Source organism: Lemur catta, chromosome 3 (assembly GCF_020740605.2).
Source record: "Lemur catta isolate mLemCat1 chromosome 3, mLemCat1.pri, whole genome shotgun sequence".
Lineage (NCBI taxonomy): Eukaryota > Metazoa > Chordata > Mammalia > Primates > Lemuridae > Lemur > Lemur catta.
This window is the reverse complement of record NC_059130.1, coordinates 124,893,108-124,915,686: the sequence shown is the minus strand read 5'-3', so window position 1 is coordinate 124,915,686 and position 22,579 is coordinate 124,893,108. Positions and strand designations below refer to the sequence as shown.

The 22,579-nt window shown below is 66.7% G+C and overlaps 1 protein-coding gene across 2 annotated transcripts; it reads left to right on the top strand.

Annotated features, from left to right (window-relative positions):
• Positions 1 to 340: 340 nt before the first annotated feature.
• ARHGEF16 (Rho guanine nucleotide exchange factor 16) lies at positions 341 to 22,360 on the top strand. Of its 2 annotated transcripts, XM_045548702.1 has the most exons (15): positions 341 to 370; positions 7,943 to 8,532; positions 10,673 to 10,718; positions 11,546 to 11,715; positions 12,891 to 12,947; positions 13,394 to 13,554; positions 15,839 to 15,991; positions 16,153 to 16,282; positions 17,360 to 17,434; positions 17,724 to 17,816; positions 19,244 to 19,395; positions 19,701 to 19,889; positions 20,647 to 20,720; positions 21,199 to 21,300; positions 21,771 to 22,360. In XM_045548702.1, the coding sequence occupies exons 2-15, from the start codon at positions 7,960 to 7,962 to the stop codon at positions 21,908 to 21,910; spliced, it is 2,115 nt and encodes a 704-aa protein (XP_045404658.1). In that variant the 5' UTR covers positions 341 to 370; positions 7,943 to 7,959; the 3' UTR covers positions 21,911 to 22,360. The 2 variants fall into 2 exon arrangements, with proteins under 2 accessions (XP_045404658.1, XP_045404659.1); XM_045548703.1 differs by lacking the exon at positions 12,891 to 12,947.
• The last annotated feature ends 219 nt before the right edge of the window (positions 22,361 to 22,579 follow it).

Genomic DNA, 22,579 nt, shown 5'->3' with positions numbered 1-22,579 from the left:
GGACCCGGGCCTGGAAGCAGGCGAGGGACTCGGGCCCCCACGCCAGGCAGGCGACGCCCGCGCGGGCCACCGCAGGCGCGGGAGCTGGGAGGCGCGGGAAACCAGGCGGAGCGACTCCTGCGGGATCGGGAGGCGGGGCCGGTCCGGCCGGTCACGTGGGCGCCGGCCGGCCCAGGTGAGGCCTGTGACGCAAGCGGCTCGGCCAGGTGCCCGCGCGCCACGCCCCGCCCCCGCCCTCCGCGGCCCGGGACCCGCGCGCCACCCGCTGCGCAGGAAGTGGGGGGCGGGGCCGGGAGGGACCCGAGGCCGCTGAGGCGACACCCGCCGCGCCGGCTGCCCGCGTCGCTCCGCTGCTCCGCCCCGCGCGCAGGTGAGCCCGGGCGCAGGTGAGCCGGGGACGCGAGGGGGGCGGCAGGTGAGCCGGGGGAGGGGGACGGGGCGTGGGGGAGGCGCCTCCCCGCCGCTTTTCCCGCAAGCCCCGCCCCGAGGCCGGGAGAACTTGGCGACCCTGGGCTCCCTGCACCCGGCTGCGGAAGGCCGGGGCCAGGCCCGGCGCTGGGGACAGAAGCCCGCGACCCGGCCCCGTCGCCCGGGCCGGCTTCCTCTCCCTGGAGGGAAACTTTGCAGCCGGAGTCGGGTTTAGACTGAGCGGAGGGACTTTGGGGTCCCCGACAGTTTGAAAGGCGCCAGGAGGGACACAGAATGGCCTTCCCGGGAGCTCATTGCAGGATCTGCGCGAACCCGCGGTGGTCCCGGGAGTTCAGAGCAGCCCCCACCCCCAGCACGCCCCGGGGACTTGGTGGGCAGGTGCAGGGAGGGCCCTGCTCTGCCTCCGACCGACCTAAGGGAGGTGGGCAGGGTGAGTCCCTTTCACCAGTGGGAGCTGTGGGCACCCATCCCGGTTGCCTGGCCTCAGTTTCTGCATCTGTGAAATGGGAGTGAGGATCTTTTGGGATTTCAGTGAGTGTGTGGACCTCGGCCCAGTGCTTGTTGTGGGTGGGGGCTGAGCGAGTGGCAGGAGGAGTCCTTGGCACCCTCCGCATCTGACCTGAGTCCCCACCTCGGCTTGTGTCCTCCAGGTGCACAGTCTGTGTACCCCTGAACATGGAGGTTGCGGGCCGGGCGCCTTTGGGACCAGGGAGAGGGTCCCAGATGCTGTCCATGTCGTTGTGCTTAGGTGTGTGGGCTCCAGGTCCAAAGCCTCGCTCTGTGTGAACTAAGGCAAGTTACTTAAGCCTTCTGGGCCTCAGTGTCCTCATCTGTGAAATGGGAGTGATAGAAGTGTCCCCTTACAGGGTGTTGACCCAGTGACCACTGCTGACCTCCTGTTATAGAGACAAATACATCAGACAAACAGGGGCCTTCTTGTAATGACATTCACAGTCTACAGAGGGTTGGAGGAAGGCAGGCGCCCCCACCCCGGGCCTGGTGGGAGGGTGCAGTGGAGGCGCGGGGCCTAGGGGGCTTCCTGGAGGAAGTGACAGACGCCTGGAGTGTGAGGTGCAGCGATGCACCGGGCAGACGCCCTGCACCTCTTGCCTGGACTCCTGCAGGGAGAGCCCTTTGCTGGGAGGTGTCCCTGGTGGCTCAGTTCCCCGGAGCCGTGTCTGCCCCACGTGACCACCCTCCGTGGACAGGAGGAAACTGAGGCACAGAGGGCAGTGGCGTGGAGCAGCTTGTCGGGGTCCCCAGGCTCACGCGTGGAGCCCTGCGGTCTGCTGCCCCTGAGACTGGCAGTCTGTGCCCATGTTTTGCTCGAGGCACAAGCGTCACCATGAGTTTGGGTGTCAGAGTCCCCGTTTCGGTTCCGGATTCACGTGGCCGTGTGTCCCCTTTGCAGGGGCACTCTCTGTGCACGCGACTGTCCGTCTGCAGCAGCATCTTTGTGTCTGCTGACTGCGGCAGAGCGCAGACCCCTGCTCACCCGGGCCCCCGTTCGGAGACAGTTGTCTAGGTCAGCACCCGGCCTGGCCCCTCGCCTGGCACTGGCCAACCGGCAGTGGGACCGGGCAGGTCACGCTGCCTCCGCACCTGGTTTCCTCACCCGTCAGAGAGGGGAAACGCCCACCTCCCGGAAGTTTGGGGAGGGCCTGGAGGCATGGATGGGGAGGCCTTCGGAGGGCGCCGTCCGCGTGCCAGTCGTCCAGCAGGGCCATCGCCTGTCCGGGCCCTGTCGGAGTCTGGCTCTGATTTCCCACCTGTGCTCCTGGGAGCCCGAGAGTGCCTCGCTGGCCGGGGCCGGGCTCGTGGGCGTCTGGATTCAGAGCCGGAGCCTGGGAGTGGCTGGGGGATACTGACGGCTGAGCAGGCTGTGTCCCAGGTGGGCAGGCCAGGCGGGTCCCCCACCCCGTGCAGAGGGTGAACCTCCAGTTAGCTGTGCCAGCCGGGGTTTCCCCCTCGGCCCTGGGGGCCCTTGGTCCAGGTAACTGTGTGGCGTGTCCTGTGCACTGTCATACTGCTCTGGCCCCACACACTCGATACTAGCTCTAGAGACCCCCAACAATGTCTCCAGACTTGCTAAGTGTCCCCTGGGGAGCCAGACGGGCCCCGGTTGAGGGCCACCTCGCAGATGGAGCTGGTTGTCGTGTGCCGCGGGACTCACAAAGCCAGATCCTGCCCCTGGATTACATGTGACTCCAAGTCCCAAGCTTGGCCGGGCAGAATTACCCAAGTACAAGGGTGTCATTGTGGGTTGAGCTGTCTGCACAGAGACAGAGTTTGGGTGGAAAGTGCTGGAGAGGCTGAGCCCCACCAGGCAGGGTGGGGTCAGCGGGACCTACAGGCCAGGGGAGGAGGGACAGAGATGCCCAAGGGCACAACCACCTCGGGGTGGAGCTGGAGGCCACACTGTATGCTAACCAGAAAGGTGGCAAGTTCCAAACTCAGGACGATTGGGTGCTGCAAGCTGTGAGAGCAGCTGTGACCAGAGCCCCAGGCCCAGGGGAGACCGTGCTTCTGTGGGGGGGCAGGAGGGACAGGCTGGTGCCGCCAGAGTCCCGGGCAGCCGATGTGTCGGGAAGGGGGTGGCAGGACTGGGCCACAGAGCAGCCCTCCCGGCCCAGGTGGGTCCAGAGTGCAGTGGCCAGGCCAGGCCGGCGCGGCTCAGCACTGCACAGGCTGGGTGGGCACCTGAGACTGGCCAGAGCCTCCGTGACCCCACCTGGTCATCCCTGCCCCGTGGCTCCTGCTGGCAAGTCCCACGAGCCCCTTGCCCTGCCCTGGCACACCAGGGATGGGTCTTTAGTGGCAAAGAGAATGGCGAGTGCTCTGGGTTCCAAGGGCTCAACCATGGGGGCCCCTTTCCAGCCCCCCTGCCCCCAGCAGAAGCAGCAGGAAGTTACCCGAAAAGTGGCACAGAGGGGCATGGAAGCCTCTGTTCTTCAGGAAGGTGGAAGGCAGGGAGGAGGAGACCAGGGCAGAGCAGTTCACGGTCAGGCTTGTTCTCGACAGAGCGCGAATTGAGCCCAACTACTTGTGGGGACGTGAACAGGAAATTGTCCCCGCCCCAAAAGGCTCGCAGACGCGGGGGGAGACGGGGACGGACAGACAGCCTGCAGCTCTTGCCACCGTGTGTCTTCGGAGCAGCTTCCCTGGAGGCTGCCTGTGCTGGGGAGCAGACCCGTCTCTGTGGCCTGTGGCCACTGCAGGGCATCTGGCGTCTCTCTGTGACGCTGTTGCCTGGACAGAGTGGCCTGTATTTGCCTCCAGGGCAAATGGAAGGAGTCTGAGCTCTTGCTGCTCCCCCTTCACTGGCTCCAGGACAGCAGGCTAGGCCAGCGTCCAGCGAGGAAACCGAAAGCGACGACTGCAGAAACCCGCCAGCCTGGAGGAGAGGCTGGGGGTGGGCCTGGGAGCCCTAGAGCCCTCCAGGACAGACGCCTGTGCCCACAGTGTGTGCACCTGGGCCTGCCACCAGCACGATGCCGCTCCTGAATAGAAACGGAAGCCAACAACCAGCTGTCACCAGTGAATGTTTAAGGAAGCCCCCCTGCCTGAGAGACAGGCCAGCAGGGGCTGAGACAAAGGAGGAGAGAGTGTGGGGCGGGGTCGAGGCTGCGGTGCCAGCCAACAAAGAAACTTGTTCGAAAGAAAGTATAATCCTTATTCTCTGAGTTAGTAGAAGATGCTGCATCCATAAAACAAGAACAGGGCGCTATGAATAAAGAGCAAAGAGAAAGCTCTTTGTAGGATAATGAAATTGACGAGACTGGGGGAAACACTGGAAGATTAGGTAGAGGGACTGTCCCACAAAGGAGAACAAAGCGATGAAAAAGTAGGAAAAGAAAGTTAAGAAATTAAGACAGAATTTCAGAGGTTTTGATACTCGCTGATGGATATTCCAAAAAAGAAAAAACAGGGTAGAAGAAACTAATGAAGAAGTGAGACTAACACGCCTGTGGCCCTGAAGGACAGGGGTACCCAGCTGGGAAGCGACCGTGACCTGGCTTGCTGCAGGGACGTGGATCCCTACGGAAGCACAGCTCCGTGGACGTCAGAGCCCCTCGGCAGGGCATAACCCAAGCAGGGGAGACGGGACTGTCACCAGGGTGCCTTGCCAGTGACTCTGACGACAAGGGAAGAAGTCCTTACGGTTCCGGAATGGAACAGTCTCCCGTGGGAGCTCTCAGCTCGTCCTAGTTGCCAGTCAGGGCAGCGGCAGCAGAAGGCATGTCCGGGCCAGTCCACGGCAAGCCCTCTGGTTCTGGGGGTGCTTCCACATGGTGAGGGGCCTCCAGCCCCGGAAAGCAGTGGAAGGGGGTCCCAGGGTCTGCCTCAGGGGAGGACAGAGGGAGGCCGGAGGGTCTCTGGGGAAACTCGGAACTGCGTGGAGCGTGTTCCCAGGAAGCACGTGGCGGAGATGCCGGCCCTTGTGGGAGAGCCGACAGAGCCCTGGGGCGGAAGCAGGAGAAATCGTTAACAGGAGGCAGGCGACACTCCCGGGACAGGGCTCACAGGGCGTGATGTGGCCCTGCCAGGCCTGAGTCCTCCACGGCCGGGACAGGGCGGGGACTGCCCGGAGGTAAGAGATCCCCAGAGTGTGACTGAGCCTTGTTTAGAAACTAAGGAAAAGCTACAGAGCCCAGAGAGGTGGCCCTGGGGACAGGGCAGTGTGGAGGGCCGCCAGGTTTCACAGTGCACCTTGGGTGTCTTTTGAAACTGTGTCCGTGTAGTTCTTTAATAAAACTAAAAACCAGAAGACAAAGGAGGCCCCGGGGGCCTGCCAGGGCCACAGCTCCCGAGAGCTGGCTCCGGCGGGCCCGGAGCTGCTGCCCACACCCTCGGCCAGCGCCCACCCTCCCTCAGGCCTGTGGGTGCGGCTGCCTGGCTGGCAGCGCTCGCCAGACAGGTTCCTATTTGGGCTCCTTCTGCCTGGAGCAGACTTTGACCTCTCCTGGGAGAGGCTGCGCCAGCCGGGGAAGTGCCACCTGCCCAGTCTGGAGCAGCTGTCTCGGAGGCAGGGGACGGAGGAGTCAGACCTGGGCAGAGGGACGTGGCCTGGGGCCCCGGTAGGGAGGAGGGACGGGACGGGGCAGGAGGCTCTGGGGAGCTGTGGCGCCAAACACACTTGTTTGGGAAGAAGGGCCCAGTCCGTGGTCAGAGTCACGTCTAGAATGAAGGGACCGCGCGGGGTGCGGGCCGTCTACTTCCAGCTGTCCGCGGGGGCGTCGCGCTCGGCTGTACAGAGACGAGTCTAAGGTAAACCGAGTTCTCGGCCAGCCTGAGACGCAGACAGGCTGCCGTGGTTGGATGATCCCGGGGGTGGTGCGGACCTGCTGGGCCGGCCCCCGGGGGAGGCCTGCTGTGCCCGCCGTTGTCACCACCCGGCGATTCGGAATGCCCTGAGGAATGTGCCCTCCCGGCCGGCCGGCGTGGGGGCAGCCAGGGCTCCGAGGGCAGCCCCTCCCGGCCTTCCTGGGATGGTTTTTGCAGAGAACTCGTGTCCCGGGAGGCTCGGTGGCCGTCGGGGCTGAGTGGGACGGAGAGCCAGGCTTCCAGGTGCCGATTTGGGGTCAGCTGTGTGGCCCCACCAGACCTCCCGGCCGGGACTAACTCGGGCACGTGACTCTGAGCCTAGTTTTCCCACTTGGAAAATAGTGTCCCCTCCGGAGACGGAGACGGCCGTGCTTGTCACGCGTACGGAGTTTGGGGGACCAGCGGCATCTGGAGGCGGCCGTCCTTGTTTTCACGAGAATTAAAGGAGCGGGCTTTCTCCGTGTTACATCTTGCGCCTACGATGAGGTTTTCCTGAGCTCCGGTGCCGTCCCTGCGTGTCACCCAGCGTTGGGAAGGTCGGGTCGTCTGCGATTTGACACGGCCTTGGTCACCGCAGCACCGACACGGGCCCCACAGCCAGCCGGGCCACCTCACACCCTTTGTGCATCTGGCTCCCGGACACGTCCCCGCACCCTCGGGGGGGCTTTGTTCTCCCGGGGTCTGTTTTGAGGATCTTGAGACTGAGCACGGAGAGGGGGTGTCACTCGCTCCCTGACCACATGTCCCGGGCGGGGCCGACCCTGACACATGTGGGAGCCCCTGAGCACAGAGGAGGGCGGACCCTGGGGATGGGCCGGTCAGCGAGGCTTGGGAGAGGCCCGGCCTGCCGTGGGCAGGAAGGGCGGCTGTGGACTATCCCCTTGCCCACCCCTGGCTGCGCGATGTGCTGTCACTCAGGTCGTGATGCTGAAGCCACACGCAGCCCTGCAGGGTGCTCAGGAGCAAACCTTCAGTGGACTCTGGCTGCGTCTCAGCCCCACGTATCTCGGTCACCCGGGGACCCTGGCCGCGGGCGCCATCTGGACGCACAGTCCTGCCGCCATGGCAGCAGGGCAGGCACGGTGGGGGATTTCTAGCTGGCTCCCCAAGGCTGTCACGGGACTGCGCCGAATCCAGGGTGCAGAAAGGGCAGCCCGGCCTCCTGCCGGGGAGCCAAGTGAGATGTGTCAGGGACAGTCACTTACGGTAGTATCAGGCCTGGGGCTGGAGGACAGCGGGGTACAGAGGGTCCTGGGGACACACGCTGCCAGCAGGGATGAGCTAGGGCATCCTGGGGTGGGGGCGGAGACTGGGCCACAGTGATGCTTGTGGAGCAGCTACTGCCCCGCGCTGGGCGGCGTGTCCTGGGGCCTTGGGCTCGGGGTCGTTGCTCTGGGGGTCAGCCCCATTCCCAGTGCCCGAATGTGGCAGGATGCCCGTGTGTTGCCTGACACAGGGAAGGGTTCATAGCAGCCGTCCAGGGTCGTGTCACCACGTGGTGTGGCTGGGAGAGGGGCTCGGACAGGCTTGGGCTCCAGTCCTGGTCCTGCCTCACCCTCCACGGCGTCCCCAGGCAGGTCCCCAGCCTCCGGCTTCTTCACTTGACAGGAGACTGGACAGCCTGCACCTCCAGGGAGCGCGTGGGCTGATGCGCCCCCACCCCAGCGGGGCCTGGCCCGGGGCCCTGGGAGGCCCCAATGAGGGGGAGGCTGTGGTCACCGCCGGCTTGTCTGGCGCTGGTCTCGGGACGCTCCCGTGGGTGGCGTTACTGTCTTCTGACCACGAGGAAGTGCCTGGTGTGAGCCCGGACCCCAGGCCAGGTCTGTGGGGCTCCAGGGCCGTGTACCCCGAACCGCCACGCTCAGCCCCAGCCCAGGGGCTTTCCCAGGCAGGCTCCCCCCGTCCCCAAGAGCTCCAGAACCAGCACCTGCCCGATCCCAACGGGCGCCTCGGTCCTCAGACGAGCCCCTCCTCGGGGCAGGTGGGAGCTGTCCCCCGCCCTCCCTGGGCAGGCTCCTGGTGACCGGGCCTGTGCTGCTGACCCGCTCTGCGCCTGGCTGCATCACCATCACCGTCATTTGCACACGGGGGCTCTGGCCCGGCGGGTGCTGAGGAGTAGGCAGGGCGGACAGCGGGGAGGGACGGGGAGAGAGGCCCTCTTGAGACCCTCGCTCTGCCCTGCCCCCAGGACCCTGCGGCCCCAGCATGGCCCAGCGGCACTCGGACAGCTCCCTGGAGGACAAGCTGCTGGAGTACCGCTTCCACGCGGAGCTCCGGCTCGACGCCAACGGGAACCCGGCCTCTGGGCTCCCCGTGGCGCGGGCTTCCCTGCGGGCCAGGGACCGCGCTGCCTTCCAGCCCGAGGCCCCGGCACCCCCAGGGGAGGAGGAGCCACGGCCCGTCGTCCTGAGCACGCAGAGCCCCGCGGCCCTCAAGATGGGCACCCAGCAGCTGATCCCCAGGAGCCTGGCCGTGGCCAGCAGGGCGAACACCCCGGCCCGGCACCAGAGCTTCGGTGCGGCCGTGCTCTGCAAGGAGGCTGCGCGGCGGGGCCCCCAGCTCCTCGCGGCCCCCAGCTTCTCCCTGGACGACATGGAAGTGGACACGGGCCCCGGGGGCATGCTGAGGCGGAACCTGCGGAACCAATCCTACCGGGCCGCCATGAGGGGCCTGGGCAGGCCCGGCGGCCAGGGGGACTCCGCCCCGCTGAGCCCCAAGCTCCAGGCTCTGGCCGAGGAGCCCAGCCAGCCTCCTGCCCGGCGCCCGGCCAAAAATAAGGTAGGGGCCCTCGTCTGGATGGCGGGGAGGGGCTGGTCGGCCGGGGTGTTCCGACTGTCTCCATCATCGTCACCGTCACCTTCTGTACCACAGCAGGGGCCACTTAGCACCTTCTGTGTGCAGCTGTTTCTGGTTTGTTTTGTTTTTGACTTGAGGTCTCACTCTGTCACCCAGGCCGGAATGCAGTGGCTTCGTCAACTCACTGCAGCCTCCAACTCCCGGCCACAAGCCGTCCTCCCGCCTCGGCCTCCCAAAGTGCTGGGACAACTTGGCTGAGTGCTGGGCAGTGTCCGTGGAAGGGCGTGTCACCGGGGGCCTCTTCCCCCTGGTACCCTCCTGCTGGGGGCCAGGCCGCTGTTGCTGGCAGCCGCTGCGGGGAGGCCGTGTTCAGGGAGAGCCGCCTGGCACCCGGGCGCCCCCTGCTTGGTCTCTGCCTGGGCTTGGCAGGGGCTGGGGCTCGGGATGCCAGCTGGCCGGGCCCGCCCATGCGGCCTTCTCGGGCATGCACAACAGGAGCAGCTCCAGCCCGGGGTGTCTCTCGTGCACCTGTCTGGGAAGCAGCCCAGGCTTGCCGCTGCCTCGGTGAAGGGCTGGCGGCACGCACGGCTGGTGACCCCAGGCAAGTTCTTGAACCTTGGGACCCTGGGCTTCCCCATGTGCGAGTGGAGGTGACAGTCCTCCTCGGGTGTCCTGGAGAGAACAGAACGCGGCTACCCCAGTGCCAGGCAGTGTCCGCAGAAGGACGTGCTCCCTGGGGGCCTCTTCCCCTGGGTGCCCTCCCGGCTGCTGCCTCTGCCCAGGCTCCCGCCCACACTGAGCTGCAGCCCCGGCCCCAGGAGAAGCTGAGACCGCCCGTTAGGACGATGGCCACCCAGCATGCCCTGGGGCGGGACCTCGAGCTTACACTGGAGGCCGATGGTGGCTGAGGTGGCCCCGTGTCTCCTTGGTCACCGCTGTCCCCTGCCACGGCCCCCTGAGGTGCCCAGACCCCAGAATTACCTTGGGACGTCTGCTGTGGGTCCCCACACCCCAGAGGCTGGGACGATGGCCCCACCACCCTGCGCCCACCCAGGGCCAGGCCTGCAGGGCTCCCTTCGTTCATTCACTCATTCATTCATTCACTCTCTGTCGACTCAGGCATCCAGCAGACACTTCCTGCTGCTCACCTGGGGCCTGGTGCCGGGGTGAGCCCAGTGGGCTCGGTCCCCGTCCTCGGGGTGCTCCCAGGGCAGTGGGGCTGCGAGGGCTGGGCCAGCCCAGGGGTGGTGGGAGCACAGAGGAGGGGGCTCCCCATGGCCTTGGGGCCCGGGAGGGGCCTGGAGCAAGGGGGGTGAGAGCGGAGGCATGAGGGGCGGGGCTGGGGGAGGGGCGGGGACTTAGGAGGGGCCGAGGCGAAAGCTCCAGCCAGACCTGGAGGCAGCGGGGTGGGGTGTGGGGTGCAGGGCTCGGGGCGCCCGCCGGGTGCAGTGGGAGCGCCGCGCACTCTCGACCAGCAAGGGGAGTTGTCAGGTCCCAACCGGTTCTGGGAAACCAACCCCTGCTTTCCGGGAACCCGGGCACACGTGAGGTTGGGGAACATGGTGTGTCCCCGCCAAGGCGGGGGGCGTCGAGCTGGGTACCTGCGGTCGGGGGCCAGTCGCCTCCACGTCGTCCTCAGTTGCTGGGTCCCAGCCCACGCCAGGCGCGAGGCACCAACCAGCCGGTCCCTGCTCTTCCGCTACTCCAGGTTGTGGCCCCCGAGGGGCCTGCGTGCAGCCCCGTGCCCCTGCTTGGCCCTCGCCCAGCCGCACCTGCCCAGCCTCGGGCTTCCCTTGGGCCCACCGGGGCCTCCAGGCCCACAGCCCGCTCTCCTGAGCACTCCTCTTGATGAGCCCCACCCTGCCTCCTCCTCCAGGCAGCCCTCCTAGACCTGCCCTGCCTGCCTGCTCTGGGCCCCAACCCCACCTGGTTGGCCTCCATTCGGCAGCCTTTGTGGAGCTGATGTTTACTGAGCACCTTCTGTGTGCCCAGCGTAACCCTCCGTCAGGCATGGCTTTGCACACGGAGCTGGGAGGCCCTGGGTCCCAGACGGCAGACTTGCAGCGGTAGGCCCACACCTGCCCTCCCCGCCGACTACCGCTGCTTTGTCTCGTTTGCACAGAAGTCCCTGGGGCGGAAACGCGCACAGAAGGGCTCCTTCAAGGACGGTGAGTGGCTGCAGCAGACGGCGAGGGCCGGGCCTGGCTGGCTGGAGCTGGGCTCACCGGGGGCCTCAGTTTGGTGGCTCCGAGGGCCTGTGTACAGGTCCTGAGCTCCCCACGGCTGATCTGACTGTGCAGCTCTGATAGATCTAGAAAGTTCCCTGGGACTCTCTTCTGTGTGACCCCAAAGCAGGGGACAGACAGAGCCCCGACACCCACCCTGAGCACCTGTTCGAGTGCCTTTGGGACCAAGGCCACATCAGGCGCCCACACCCCTGCTCCCCCAGAGCCCTCGCGGTTGGAGGGGACCCACGTGGGGGTCAGGCGGGGGTGGGGGATGGCGGCACATCCGGCCTGCTGACGGGGGCACGCCAGGATACCCCACACAGAGCTGAGGGGCCTGCTGGCCAGGATGGGGCACCCGGCAGGTGTGAAGGAGTCGGGGCCTCAAATGCCCAGCTCCGGCCTGGCCTTTGCTGAGAAGCTCTGAGACTCGGGGGGCCGAGCCAGGAAGGGGAAGCCAGTCCCCAGAAGCGGTATGGATGGCCGTGGGCCTGGGAGTGGGGATCTGGCCTCCTCTGCAAAAATCTCGGGGAAAAGCCACCCCAGGAGGGGTCAGCAATGCTGCAGTCTGGGGTGAGGTTGGCGGAGGTTACCGTAAGCTGGGGAGCAGGTGGGGCGTGCCGTGTAGGAGGGCTCGTGGCTGGCACCAGCGCCCTCCAGCCCAGCCTGGGCACGGCCCTGCCCCAAGCCTCCCTCCCCCTGGCCGGGCACAGCCGGCCCCTGTGGAGGCTGGTTTGACCCTGGTCTGACAGTGACTGTCCTCTCCCCAGACCCCCGGCTCTACCAGGAGATCCGGGAGCGGGGCCTGAACACCAGCCACGAGTCTGATGACGATGTGCTCGAGGACCCCTCCAGCCCGGAGGGGACCCAGAAGGTGGACACCACCATCGTGGTCAAGAGCTACCGGCCTGCCCAGGTCACCTGGAGCCAGCTCCCAGAGGTAGGGCCCTGCGGGGTGAGGTTGGCCCACGAACGGCAGGTGGGGCACCAGGAGCCCTGGTCGTTCCTCCCAGAGCTCGAGCCGTCACCCTGTGAGGGACATCCCTGCTCAGACTGACCCGCAGGGAGCTGTGGGCACAAGGCCTTGTCCCCTGGAAGGCTGGAGGGTCTGAGGGAGAAGGCAGCCGGGAGGGGCCGGGGCCAAGCCACCCCCTCACTTCCCACATCTGAAGCGGGTCTGTCCTGCCCTGCAGGGCTGTGGGGCTGTCCGTGGAGGGCGTGGCCCGGGCAGCGGCCCATGTGCGGGGGAGGGCCCAGCTGGCCGTGGGTGGACAGACTCATGACTCCAGTGAGCCGCGGGTGTGGCAGGCGGGGACGGAGCGGGGGGGTGGGGGGGCCTGGCTTTTCTTCATCTGCAGGACGATGGGGCCCCTTGTTTGCCATCCCCGGGTAATAGGGTGTGGCCCTGTGACCGCCCACCACACCCCACACTGCTGCGTGCCATAGGAGCCCAGCTAGGGCCAGCCCCCGTGGGGGTAGGGTGGGGGGACTGCCTCCCCACAGCTGGAACGATCTGGAAGTTTATTCCTGTGCTGGGAGCTGGGGGTGCATGATCTCTCCAGCCTGGGGTGAAGTCCAGGACACTGCACCGGGTGACACTGCCCCAGTCTGACCCCACCTTCCCAGGCCTGGAGGAGGAAACCCTGGGCCCCAGCTGCTGGCCGTGGGCCCCAAGGTGGGAGCTCGGGCAGTGCCACCAGGCTGGCACAGTGTCGCTGGCACCTTCTCAGTCAGGGCACGACTCACCTGGCCCAGGTGGGACTACGGCAGGGGCCGCCCTCCACGCTGGCCCTCAAGCCCCGGCAGGTGGGGGTGGGCTCTGCGCCTCTCCAGCCCCTCCGGCCTTTCCCTCTGGAAGCCCCTTCCTGGGCTGCCCCGGGGAGGCGTCCAGGGAGAGGAGGATGAAGGTGACGGCCCCAGCAGGACGAGCCAGCTCTGTGGCCTGACTTCACTGAGCCTCACGTGTTCTGGGACGGGGTGGCTCTGCTGGGGCCCCACCTCCTCTGGCCCCTCTGTCCTCCACGTGAGCTCTAGGCCTGAGGGCGGAGGACCGGAGGGGCCCCTGGCCCAGGCTTCCAGGACGTGCAGCCGCAACCCCGGCCTGTGCCCCCTCAGGTGGTGGAGTCAGGCATGCTGGACACGCTGCCCGCCGAGGAGCGCAAGAGGCAGGAGGTGAGGGCACCGGGAAGGTGCTGTCCCGACCACAGCGTGGGCCACACAACAGCCTGGGGGAGGGGCCACAGCCACGGTGACGCTGCCCACCCACTGCCCACGCCCTGGGCCCACACACATCATGGTGCCTGGAAACTGTCTTTACTCTCTGCCGGGCACTGTTTGAGCCACTTGGTGTCACCATGTGAATCCTCAGGGCAGCCTCTGGGTTGGGGGGCTACCGTTACCCCCTTCTGAGACAAGGACGGGGACAGTTGCACAAGCTCATAGTGATGAGCCAGAGCGCAAACCCAGGGCCATGGGGCTCACGGCCCCAGGCTGGCTGTCCTGCCAGCCCTGTCAGGGGTTTGTGTCCAGAGCTGGTGGCCCCTCCCGCCCTGCCCCCCAGATCGTGGCTGTGCCCAGCCTCTTCCACGGCGACGGCTCACGTGGACCCCTCTGCACAGGCCATCTTCGAGATCCTCACGTCCGAGTTCTCCTACCAGCACAGCCTGAGCGTCCTGGTGGCCGAGTTCCTGGAGTCCAAAGAGCTGCGGGCCACGATGACCCAGACGGAGCACCACCACCTCTTCTCCAACATCCGGGACGTCCTGGGCGCCAGTCAGAGGTGAGGCCCGCACGGCAGCCCCCCCACCCCGGGTCCCCGCACCTGGGAAGGCCCCCTCGCCCCGCTCAGCACCGTGGCGGTGTGGACAGGCTCTGGGAGGGCCGTGGTCTGTATCCGTGGGGGGGAGAGTTTGGAGCAGCTGCTGGTTCAGACCAGGTGACAGCCGAGGGCCCTTGAGGCCACTGAGGGCTGGGCCCAGGGATGGCCTGAGCACCGGGGTGTGGGCGTCCTGGACATTCACGAGGGGTCCTGCCCACTGATGGGCACGATCCCGCCAGGACACCTGGGCACAGAGGGCCGTGTGACCGACAGGATGCTCACGGGCTGGGAGGCAGCCCCAGGTCATGTTGCACCCAGAGGTGTCTGGTGGCTGGACTGGGCTCTGGTTGCACAGCCTGGAGGTGGAGGAGGGGACAGGCGTGCACCTGCAGGCCTGCATGGGTGTGTGTGCACATGCATGTGTGTGTATGCATGTGCATGTATGTGCGTGATTGTGCATGTTGTGTGTGTGCATATGCTTATATGCACTTGTGTGTATATGTGTATGTATGTATATGTATGTGTGATCATGTGTGCACATGTGCATGTTGCATGTGTGCATGTGTGCATGTCTGTGTGGGCTCAGCCCTGTGCTGGCCGTGTACCCTGGAGGACCCCAGGGCTGAGCCTCAGCCTCACTGCTAACCGGGTGGACTTGGGCGGGGCTGGTGAGGGGTCTGGTCCTGCGGTGCCGGCTCGCGGGCTGGCCCTCGGACGGTGGTGGTGCGGTTTACGTCGCCATCAGGCCTGCCGTGGCTGCACCTCACCCGGTGCTGGCTGTGGGGCCCCATGGAAGTTTCAGGGCCATGGGGGGAGGGGGGCTGTCTTGTCCCTGGAGATGGCAGCTTCCTGTCGAGGCATCAGTGACTGGCTGGGGGTGTTTGGGATCTACCCCTCCCCCAGCTCTGGCCCCCCGCCGTGCAGACTGCGTGTCCCCCAGCACGGTCCCCTCTGCATTGAGTGGCTGTGGGTTCTGACCTCTGCAGGGCTTCAGACTGAGCACTGCTGTCCCCAGGGTGGGACGCTCCGGCTCTTCCTCCATCTGGCCCTGGCCGGTCCTGGCATCCACAGTGACCTCCCAGGGAATCGGTGCCATTTGGGCCGAGGCTGGTGGCCAGCTCTCCCCGGTTTCTCTCAGAAACCCGCGGTCACCCAGTCGAGGTGCCTGTGCGCATGTGTGTGGCGGCCCCGTGTCTGGGCAGCCGGCTCCTCTCACGTCCTCCAGGTCCTTGCTCATGGGGACCTCTCTTCCTGACACGCTGTCCCACCTGCTAGGGCTCCCCAAGGACAAGCCGCTCTCTGGGTGTCCCCCTACAGGAAGCACAGCCCCTGCGCGGGCAGAGGGGCCAGGCGGGGCCCAGCAAGCAGAGGGGCCTGAGGGACACCCCCCCCCCCCGCCACCTCCAAGCCGGGCCAGGGCCCCTCAGCCAGTCAGAGCTCTTGGGAGGGGAGGACCTTTGGCTGCTGTGCCAGGGCAGGTCAGGGCCCCTCGGGTCTACAGAACCGGCAGGGCTCCACCCGCCACCTCACACAGCAGCGGCTGTCGTGGCCCAGCTGGCCCAGCCGCCGCGGCTCTGGGTGCCTGTGGGGGCAGAGCCCTGGCGGCCCTGGCCCAGCTCTGACCGAGCCTCACCTCACTCCGTCCTCTCCACCCTGGGCCAAGGCCTGGGCTGTGGAGAAGGCCAGGGGCTGGCGGTCACCTCAGGGGAGTCTGCCGAGAGCCCGGGCCTCTTCCCAACACTGGCCTCAACTGCCCGCCCAGAATGGGTGGGACTCAGCAAAAGCGGACGGTTCGTGAAGCTGGGCAGGGAGCTTGGCTGACAGAGCTGCCTGCGATTTGGGACCTGTCCTTGGAGGGGTGGCCTACCCTCGTCGCGCAGCCCCTCCGCGTGACCAGGAGGCTGCGCACGCGTGCCTCCTCCCCTGTGCTGGACGTCTGTCCCTGAGCTTTCCCTGGGGACGGGCACAGGGCCGGGTGCTGCCGAGGACCAGGGTGAGCACCCAGTCGTTTCAGGTGTGAGGAGCTTGTCTGTCCTGGGGTGTCCTGGGGCGTCCTAGGCAGGACCATGGCCTGCAGCCACACCACGGGGGGGCACTGGTCCCCAAGCACCTGCCACATGCTGCCCCCAGGAGCTCGGCTGGGTTCCTGCAGTGTGTGTGTGTGTGTGTGTGTGTGTGTGTGTGTGTATGCATGTGGGGACCGACCACCAGGCCTGGGCCCGCCCTCACCTCTGCATACCTGCAGGTTCTTTGAGGACCTGGAGCAGCGGCACAAGGCACAGGTGCTGGTGGAGGACATCAGTGACATCCTGGTGGAGCACGCCGAGCGGCACTTCCACCCCTACGTCGCCTACTGCTCCAACGAGGTCTACCAGCAGCGCACGCTGCAGCGGCTGACGTGAGTGGTCTCCCGGGGCCCCGGGGCGTCTGGACTCCAGAGGACCTGGCACTTGCTCTCCCGAAGCAGTTCGCGCTCATCCTGGCTTCCGCAGGCTCCACCCACTCTCCGCACGGCCGGGCCACGCGGGGCCTGCAGGACAGCCCTGTCCTCTGTTGCAGAAGCAGCAACGCCGCCTTCCGCGAGGTCCTGAGGGAGATTGAGAAGCGGCCGGCGTGCGGGGGCTTGCCCATGATCTCCTTCCTGATCCTGCCCATGCAGCGGGTGACCCGGCTGCCCCTCCTGACGGACGTGAGTGTGGCCTGGACAGGGGGCCCTGCTCGGGGAGCCCCTGCCTTCGGGTGGAGTACTGCTCTCCACGACGCCTCTCGCACGCTTGGCCTGTGTTTGCCATTTAACAGGCACGATTATGAGACGGCTTAGTAATCAGGACAGCTTTGGCTGCCGTTGCCCGCACGGCACTGTGCCGGGAGATGTTCCAGCCCTTTGTGAATCTTTGCTCAGTTACCTGATGGGCCAGGAGCTTCGCTCACATAGATGAGCTGGAACCAGAGTCGCCCAGACCCCTGCTGAGCCGCCCCCCCACCACCCGCCCCGCCAGTCCTCCCAAGCACCTGTCGCTCTCCCCGTTTCTTGAGTGGAGAAAGGGGCTCAGGGGGGCTCTGGGTGTGGCCCGTGTCTCTGAGATGCCAGCCCACAGGGCAGGGGCATGTGGGGGTGAAAGGCACACACGCATGCATACACATCGGCCCATGCATATACACACGTGCACATACAATGCACATGCATGCATGCTAGCACATGCACGCACACTTGTGCACATAATGCACATACACATGCATGCACACAGAGACTCGTACACACGGGTGTGCACACACATGTACACACGGGTGCACATAATGCACGCACACATGCATACATCCACGGGTGCATACCACCGTGCGCACACAGCCACACACACGGCAGGACTGAGCTCAGCACCCCAGGGACTCCATGTGGCAGGTGCTCTGTGGGTCAGCTGCCCACGCTGAATGGAACCTTAGGAGCCCCCTGGGGCCCCTGGGATGTGCAGAAAGGGGCTGCCAGGGACCACCACTGACCGTCCCCGAAGCTGGACAGAGACAGCCGAGGCTGGAACAGTGTGGGGTCACAGGGTGCCGGCTCCCATTCCCGTTCATCCTGGCCTGGCCTGGCAGAGCCAGGGTGGCACAGAGGCCATCCGGGGGCTGTGTACACTGGTAGGGCCAGCTCTGGGGCACCCTGCAGCCCCACGCGGGGCCTGGTGTCGGTGGGAGCCCCTGCCCTGTGCCCTGCTACACCGGGGATGCAGGAGGGGCCCTGGCGCCTCACGCCTGCCGTCCTCTGCAGACTCTCTGCCTCAAGACCCAGGGCCACCCCGAGAGGTACCAGGTCGCCAGCCGCGCACTAAAGGCCATCAGCAAGGTGAGGGGTGCCCAGGGCAGGGGGTGCCCAGTCCTGGTGGCCGAGCTCAGCATAGGCCCCGGGGCAGGGAGGTTCTCGGGTTATCCACCACAAGCCTCTTGTGGTACTGATGGGGAAAGTGAGGCCCAGAGCCAGTGGCGGCTCTCTCACAGCCGGTGAGCCCGTGGCATGGCTGGGACGGGGACCAGCCCAGCACCACCCATGAGGGCAGGGCATGCTTAGCAGGGGGTGGGGGCTGTGCCAGGGGCCCTGCAGCCTTGGTGCTCACACGCGTGCCCGCCCGCCGCAGCTGGTGAGACAGTGCAACCAGGGGGCCCACAAGATGGAGCGCACGGAGCAGATGTACACGCTGCACACGCAGCTGGACTTCGGCAAGGTCAAGGTAGGCAGCCCTGACGGGGCCACACAGTCCCAGGTATCAGGCGACTCACCAGCGGGCGGCCAGGCCCCTCGACCGCTTCCCTCCCAGCTGTCCCTGTCGTCCTGCATCTGAGGTCAGGGGTCATACTCTAAAGCCTGGGGGCTGGACAGAGGCCTTGGGGGGCCCACCTGGGTGTGGCCTGGGGGCTGGGCCGCCTTGAGCCCATGCCTTTCATCTCTCCAGGCCTCAGTTTCCCCATGTGGGAGTATCCCTTGTGCGCCCCTCCCCCCACCCCCAGTGGCTGGGTCTCTCTGGCCTCCACGACACCCCCAGGGCTGCACGGGCAGAGGGCAGGCCCCAGGCCCCAGGTGGCCAAGCAGAGAACCTTGCCCTGGGCCAGGGCTGCTTGCTGGCCGTCTGGGCTGGGCGGGGCCTTGCTGAGGCCGCAGCGGGAGGCACCTCCAGGGCTCAGCCGTCCCCGTGAGGCTCCCGTTCTCGGGAAGGGGCAGAACAGTTCCAGCCCAGGCCTGGGCCACCCTAGACCCCTCCCAAGCAGGCAGGGTCAGACCTCTGCCCCCACCGAACCCTGAAGATCCCACAGACAGACCCTGTCCCACAGGTGGCCCTGTTTGGGCCCCTTATCCTGGTGCCCTGTCTATGTAGTGCCCTTTGCCCTTTCAAAGGTGCCCTGGTTTGGGTGACACGTTACAGGCCACCCTAGATCAAGGCCTTGGAGCAAAGAGCTAAGGAAGAGGAGGTCCCGCAATGGGAGGTGAGGGGGGGCTTCATGGAGGAGGTGTTATGGTGGTAACCACCTGCTGCCATCACTGAGCCACACCCCATGCAGGTCACTCTCAGCTTTGGGGTACAGTACACCTCCTGCCAGAGCAAGGACCCCATCCCAGGCCCAGCTCACCCTCGAGGGGGGGGGTCTTACTCCCACATGGTCTGGAAGCCGTGGACAGGCAGGGGCGGGGAGAGTGGCCCATCTGCGGGGGTGGCCTAGACTGTAGCCAAGGAGCAGGCCTGGCAGGCAGCCCCCTCTCGACCTGCCCCCACACGCTCCAGGAGCGTGGCACCGGGCTGGGGTGCTGTGTCTGTGAACTGGGGTCAGGAAAGGCCCCCGGATGCCGGAACGTGGCCGTCTTGAGCAGGTTGCCCCTTCCCACGCCCCTGCCCCACGTAGGGGCGAGCGTGTGGCGGCTTCCCCAGGACTGGCCTTTCTTCCCGGGTTGGTCGGAACATTCAGCTGTGGGCATGGCTGGAGGCCCGGCCAGGCTGTCCTGGGCAGGGTCTGGCCCAGGGCCTGGCACAGCTCCTTTAAGGGCTGGACACATCGCGTCCCCTCCTCTGTCCGGCCCTGACCGGGGACAGCCCGCTGGTCACCCATCCTTGTGGCACTGCCCGTCCTTCCCCGGGCCCTGCTCACCCCCGCTCTGTCCCGCCAGTCCCTGCCGCTGATCTCCGCCTCCCGGTGGCTGCTGAAGCGCGGCGAACTCTTCTTGGTGGAAGAAACGGGACTTTTTCGAAAACTCGCCAGCCGGCCAACCTGCTACCTATTCCTGTTCAACGATGTCCTGGTTGTGACCAAGAAGAAGAGGTGCGCCCTGCTCCGTGGGGTGGGGAGTGGGGGAAGCCGGTCCTGAGCCCCTCCAACCTCAGCTGGGGCCGCGGCCTCCACTGGGCACCAGGCCCAGAGCCGGGCAGGTAGCCGGGGACCCGCGCTTAGCCTGCTTGGGCTGCCGCTGCTGCCCGGGGTCCCCGGCCCAGGCTGTAAGGGGGGCCCGAGGGCCGTGGCCTCTGTTCCCGGGCTGTGTGTCTGTGGCCGGGCCCCCACCACTGCTGCAGGGAGCTGGGCAGGCGCCAAGGCCGGGAGCGTCCCACCAACTGCCCGTGTCCCCACAGCGAGGACAGCTACGCGGTCCAGGACTACGCCCAGATGGACCACATCCGGGTCAAGAAGATGGAGCCCTCAGAGCTGCCCCTGCCTGGGGGTGGCAACCGCAGCTCCTCCGTGCCCCACCCCTTCCAGGTGACCCTGCTGCACAACAGCGAGGGCCGCCAGGAGCAGGTCCTGCTGTCCTCGGACTCCGCGTAAGGGGCCCCCTGGGGGGGTGGCTCCTCGGGGCCCCCGTGCACGTGAGCCCCGTGAGGATGAGGTCCCTCTGCTCAGCCTCACGCGCTATTCGATGACTATTTCTGGCCAGGCACTGTAGGGGCCGGGGATAGAGCCAGGGACAAACAGCCTGTCCTGGCGGAGCTAACGTTGCTGTGGGGGGACACGCCCCGACAGCTGAACGATGGGACACCCAGTGTGTCAGAAGGCAGTGAGGACTGGGGAGGGGACCTGCGGGGAGGGTGCCACCAAGGGCTGCTGAGGAGGGGGTGGGACCGGGGTGTGGGGCGTGCCCAGCAGGGCCAGAGCCCTGCAAAGGCCCTGAGGCAGGAGAGTCCTGAGGACAGGGTGGCAAGGTGGGAGGATAGCAGGGACAGAGGGGGCCCCTGGCGGAAGGAAGCTTGGGCCAGTCTCCACATTCCTTCCAAGCTCCCCTGTGACCGTGGCCAGCGCCGAGCACCCTTTCCAGATGAGGAAGCCATAGCTGACTAAGGGGCAGGAGTTTGGCCGGGGCTGGGAACGGGGCAGCCTAGGGTCCGGCAATCTGGGGTCTGGGCTGTGGCTGCTCCGTGAGTCTGTGACCCAGGGCAGGCGTGACTCGGGCTCAGCCTGCCTGGGGCAAAGTCTGCCCGGCCACCCACCCACCTTCTTGCCACGCCCCCGGGATGGTGTCTGAAGGGCCACCGTGCTGGTGGGGTTGGCCGCACGGCCTCACTCCCACCCTCTGGCCCCCAGGAGTGACCGGGCCCGGTGGATCACCGCGCTCACGTACGGGGAGAGACAGGGGCAGGAGCCCCCCAACAAGGGAGGTGAGTGCAGGTGGGGGCTTGCAGGGCCCCTCGCCCAGGAGGGGGAGCCCGTCATGCCAGACCCCCCCACACACGTGTGGCCCTGTGCCCCTCTCTGCCATGGCAGACCCGCCCCACGCGTGTGGCCCTGTGCCCCTCTCTGCCATGGCCTTGCCCGCCCTGCAGGGGGGAGAGGACACTGCCGTACCCAGTAGCTGGGGAAACTGTCCGCCACCCCCAGCTCTGGCCCTGCCCTGTCCCCTCCGCCAGTGCTGGGCACGTTGGCCCCAAAAGGAGGCACACCTGTCCTGCAGTCTCTGGCGGGGCCCCTGCTTTAGCCCAAGGGAAGCTGCCACCTGGCCTTGTGCTGGGACACCTGGGGGCCTCCTAGGCCCACTTAGACCTGTCTGGCCCTGGGGGACACTGGGAGCCCTGGGGGCTGCAGGGGGCCCCCGGCGCAGCCCTCCCCAAGAGCCGTGCTGACGCCCGCCCCCCGCAGACCTGCCCCAGGTGGAGATCACCAAGGCCTTCCTGGCGAAGCAGGCGGACGAGCTCACGCTGCAGCAGGCGGACGTGGTCCTGGTCCTGCAGCAGGAGGACGGTGAGTGCGGGGTGGGCACAGGCCGGCGCACGCGGGGGCCCCGGGAGAGGACCGGAGCAGCAGAGAGGCAGGCTGACCGCGTGAGCTCACGGCCTCCCCACCCTCCCTCAGGCACCTCAACGGCACTCTCACGTGCCCGGGTCGCAGGACCAAAAGTGGGTTCCTGGCCACTCTGTGTCCTAGGCAAGGACGAGGGGGTGTCTCTGCGCTCCTGGGGTCCCCGAGGCCCCGGCTCCTGCCTGCGCAGGGTGGCCTCGGCGCGTGGAGCTGGGTGGGGGGCTCAGGCAGCTCCTCCAGGTGCCCGTGTGACCCTGGGCGCCCATGTGACCCTGGGCAAGGGGACTCTTCGGCCTGTTTTCTCCCTGGGGCGGGAGGGGTGGTGGTCAGTCCTAAGAGATGAACAGCAGCTAGGAGGGGGGTTGGGGGCCCCGCATCCTTCTTTGACCTCCCCCGCCCCCGTCTGGGTCCAGGGTGGCTCCACGGCGAGAGGCTTCGGGACGGAGAGGCGGGCTGGTTCCCCGAGGACTGTGCGCGCTGCATCACCAGCCGCGTGGCCGTGGAGGGCAACGTGCGCAGGATGGAGCGTCTGCGGGTGGAGACGGACGTGTAGCGCTCAGCTGGCCACCTGCAGAGGTCAGCCTGTGGCCAGCAAGTGGCCGTGCCTGGCTCCAGGGAGCGTGGTGGCCTGTCCCAAGAGCCCTGAATGCCTCCTGCACCTTCCCAAGGCCCGCGGCTGCAGCTCTGGGCTCCGGATGCTTGGCAGCGGAAAGATCACTTGTCCTCGGTGGGGGCAGCCTCCAGGCAAGCTCGAGGGGCCCAGCCCCTCCCCCAACTCTGGTCCCTACACCCCTCCTCACACCTGTGGGGCAGCGGCACCCAGGATGATGGTGACAAGGACAGCCACTGCTACCAGCAAGGACAGCACGGGTCCCCTCCTGTGCCTCCCACCCCCGTGTGAGACAAGGAAGGCCTCTAGTGCCAGGGGTGCCCCATGTCCCATGGGAGGGACAGCCAGAGGGTGGTGACCCTGCAGTGCTGGCAGGGAAATTTCGACTGAGGTTTTCAAACACAGTAAAGTGTTTGTCACCTGGATTTCCTTGGGACTCTGAGCCTGAGCAAAGGCCACAGCCACACGTTTCCCAGTGGGCTGTCCCACTTGTGAGCTGCGGTGGGGACAGGCTGGCAGCCGAGGCAAGGAGCGTGTGTGTGTGTGTGTGTGTGTGTGTGTGTGTGTGTGTGCGTGTGTAGACACATGCTTGTGTGCGCGCTGGGCCGGGGG